The sequence below is a fragment of the Colobus angolensis genome, unplaced genomic scaffold, assembly GCF_000951035.1.
Source record: "Colobus angolensis palliatus isolate OR3802 unplaced genomic scaffold, Cang.pa_1.0 Scaffold405, whole genome shotgun sequence".
In the NCBI taxonomy this organism is placed as follows: domain Eukaryota; kingdom Metazoa; phylum Chordata; class Mammalia; order Primates; family Cercopithecidae; genus Colobus; species Colobus angolensis.
Genome location: NW_012117433.1, coordinates 2,157,723 through 2,159,563, shown reverse-complemented (window position 1 = coordinate 2,159,563; position 1,841 = coordinate 2,157,723). Strand labels below are relative to the sequence as shown.

Here is a 1,841-nt window from a genome sequence, read left to right as displayed (position 1 = left end):
AAACAAACAAACAAACCAGATGTGGTAGTGTGTGCCTATAATCCCAGCTACTCCGGAGGCTGAGGTAGAAGAATCACTTGAACCTGGGAGATGTAGGCTGTCGTGAGCCAAGATTGCACCACTGCACTCCAGCCTGGGCGTATATATAATGTATATATAATGTTTCTGATGGAAATTTACATTTATAAATATAAGTATACAAATTGGCCAGCTATCAAGGTGCCTGCACTATTGATTAATTTATATACAGAACTCCGTAATCTATGAATCATTTCCTTTTTAAAAACCTTTCTTCCTTTTTTCTGTCCTCCTGACCCTCACTAAGGAGGGCTTACGAATCCAACAATGATCTATTGTGAACTTTTCTAAATCCCTAATAGTTATTCCTTCTTAAGGTTAAATCCTGTGGAAAGCGAGTTACATAGATGAAGGTACCAATGGGCATTGCTGCATTTCCTAATCTTGTACATTCTGTGGAGAAAAAGATGGGGATGCATTTAGCATTGAAAGGTAATTGTCCTTGGGCTTCTTCTATCAATATGTCCTCACATATTGATATCTGATTCCCTAGTGCAGTGCGGTGTCATTAATGGAGGGTAAGGCAGACAATTATTCGGCTGTGCTGTTTAATAATATTTAATATATATCTCAAGTGGCCCAGGTTGCCTTGGCAGACGGAGCCCCTGATAAAATGCTCCCTTGTATGTCCTGTGGTCGACAACACTGTGTGCCTGTGAGTTTGTGCTGAAGTATGATAAACACGTTGGGTGAACGTGACCCCTTTCAACCTCTCGGGAAACGCTGGGCCATAGGAGAATGGCTTGATTCCTCATTGCACTCTCAGGCTGAGTCTAGGCAGCAGTTCCCATTACTAGGGACTCGGTGTGAGCGCTTCCCCACAATTCCCTGCTTTCATCCAGCGCTGGAACTGCCCTGTCCTCTGACCAGTGGATGCTCAGGATCTGACATTCACTGTTATTTTTCCCATTTTATATAATTTAAGGATCACTTCCCATTTAGTGAAGTTTATCTCAGTTTTAAAAGATTCTCCCTTTCTCCCCTAGGGCTACCAGGGCATGGTGGACGGAGGTGCGAACATCGCCGAGGCCGACTGGGAGAGCGTCTCCAGCATCCTGCAAGTGGTGCGTACTGGGCTGCTGTCCACAGGGTTCTCTGAGTTAGAGTCTCTTTCATGTGTAGTAAATTCCCAGAACACTTGAGCGCAGATCAGTTGAGAAATAGAGATTATGTGGACAGAACAGACTGTGAGAAGCTCTTTACTTGTGGTTTGATCTTTAGAAATGCATGTGTTAATCTGTGACTCACTTTGAGTATTTGCTAATAGAAATAATCCAAATCGGTGCCTCCCCGCTGAAGACACTCGTGGGGCCCACACCTTCCTGCTGGTCTCAGGCTGTCTCTGCACTGGGCGCCTCCTGATTTCTGCCACATCGGAAGAGAGGTGGAGGGAATTTTGACAACCACGGAAGTTAGGTGGAGCAACATTTGCAAAACATCAGGACGTTGTGGGCTGAATTCACACAGGGGAGCGTTTCCATTCTGTGGTCGTGATTGACACAGGAAGATGACGTGAACAGAGGGCTGAAGTGTGTGTGTGTATCAGTGAGTTTGTATTTCTGCGTGTGGTATGTGGTGTGTGAATCTCAGTGTGTGTGTAACTGTGTGAGTTTGGTATGTGTCTGTATGTGTGAGTCGAGTATGTGTGGTTTGCCCGTGTGTATGTGTTAACTGTGTGAGTTTGTGGCTAGTGAGTGTGTATCTGTGTGTGGGATGTGTGTATATGTATGTGGTTTCCTTGTATGTGTAGGTGTGTGTGGTGT

At 44.9% G+C, this 1,841-nt stretch overlaps 1 protein-coding gene across 4 annotated transcripts in view; it reads left to right on the top strand.

The window, feature by feature from the left end:
- Positions 1 to 1,051: 1,051 nt before the first annotated feature.
- Positions 1,052 to 1,841, top strand: part of PFKP (phosphofructokinase, platelet) — a 37,847-nt gene continuing 37,057 nt past the window's right edge. For 3 of the 4 annotated variants that reach the window (XM_011955998.1, XM_011955997.1, XM_011955999.1), the window contains exon 1: positions 1,052 to 1,142. In XM_011955998.1, the coding sequence (XP_011811388.1) occupies positions 1,077 to 1,142 (66 nt within the window). In that variant the 5' untranslated portion in view covers positions 1,052 to 1,076. The remainder of the gene's footprint in view (positions 1,143 to 1,841) is intronic. The other variant, XM_011956000.1, reaches the window with a different exon arrangement.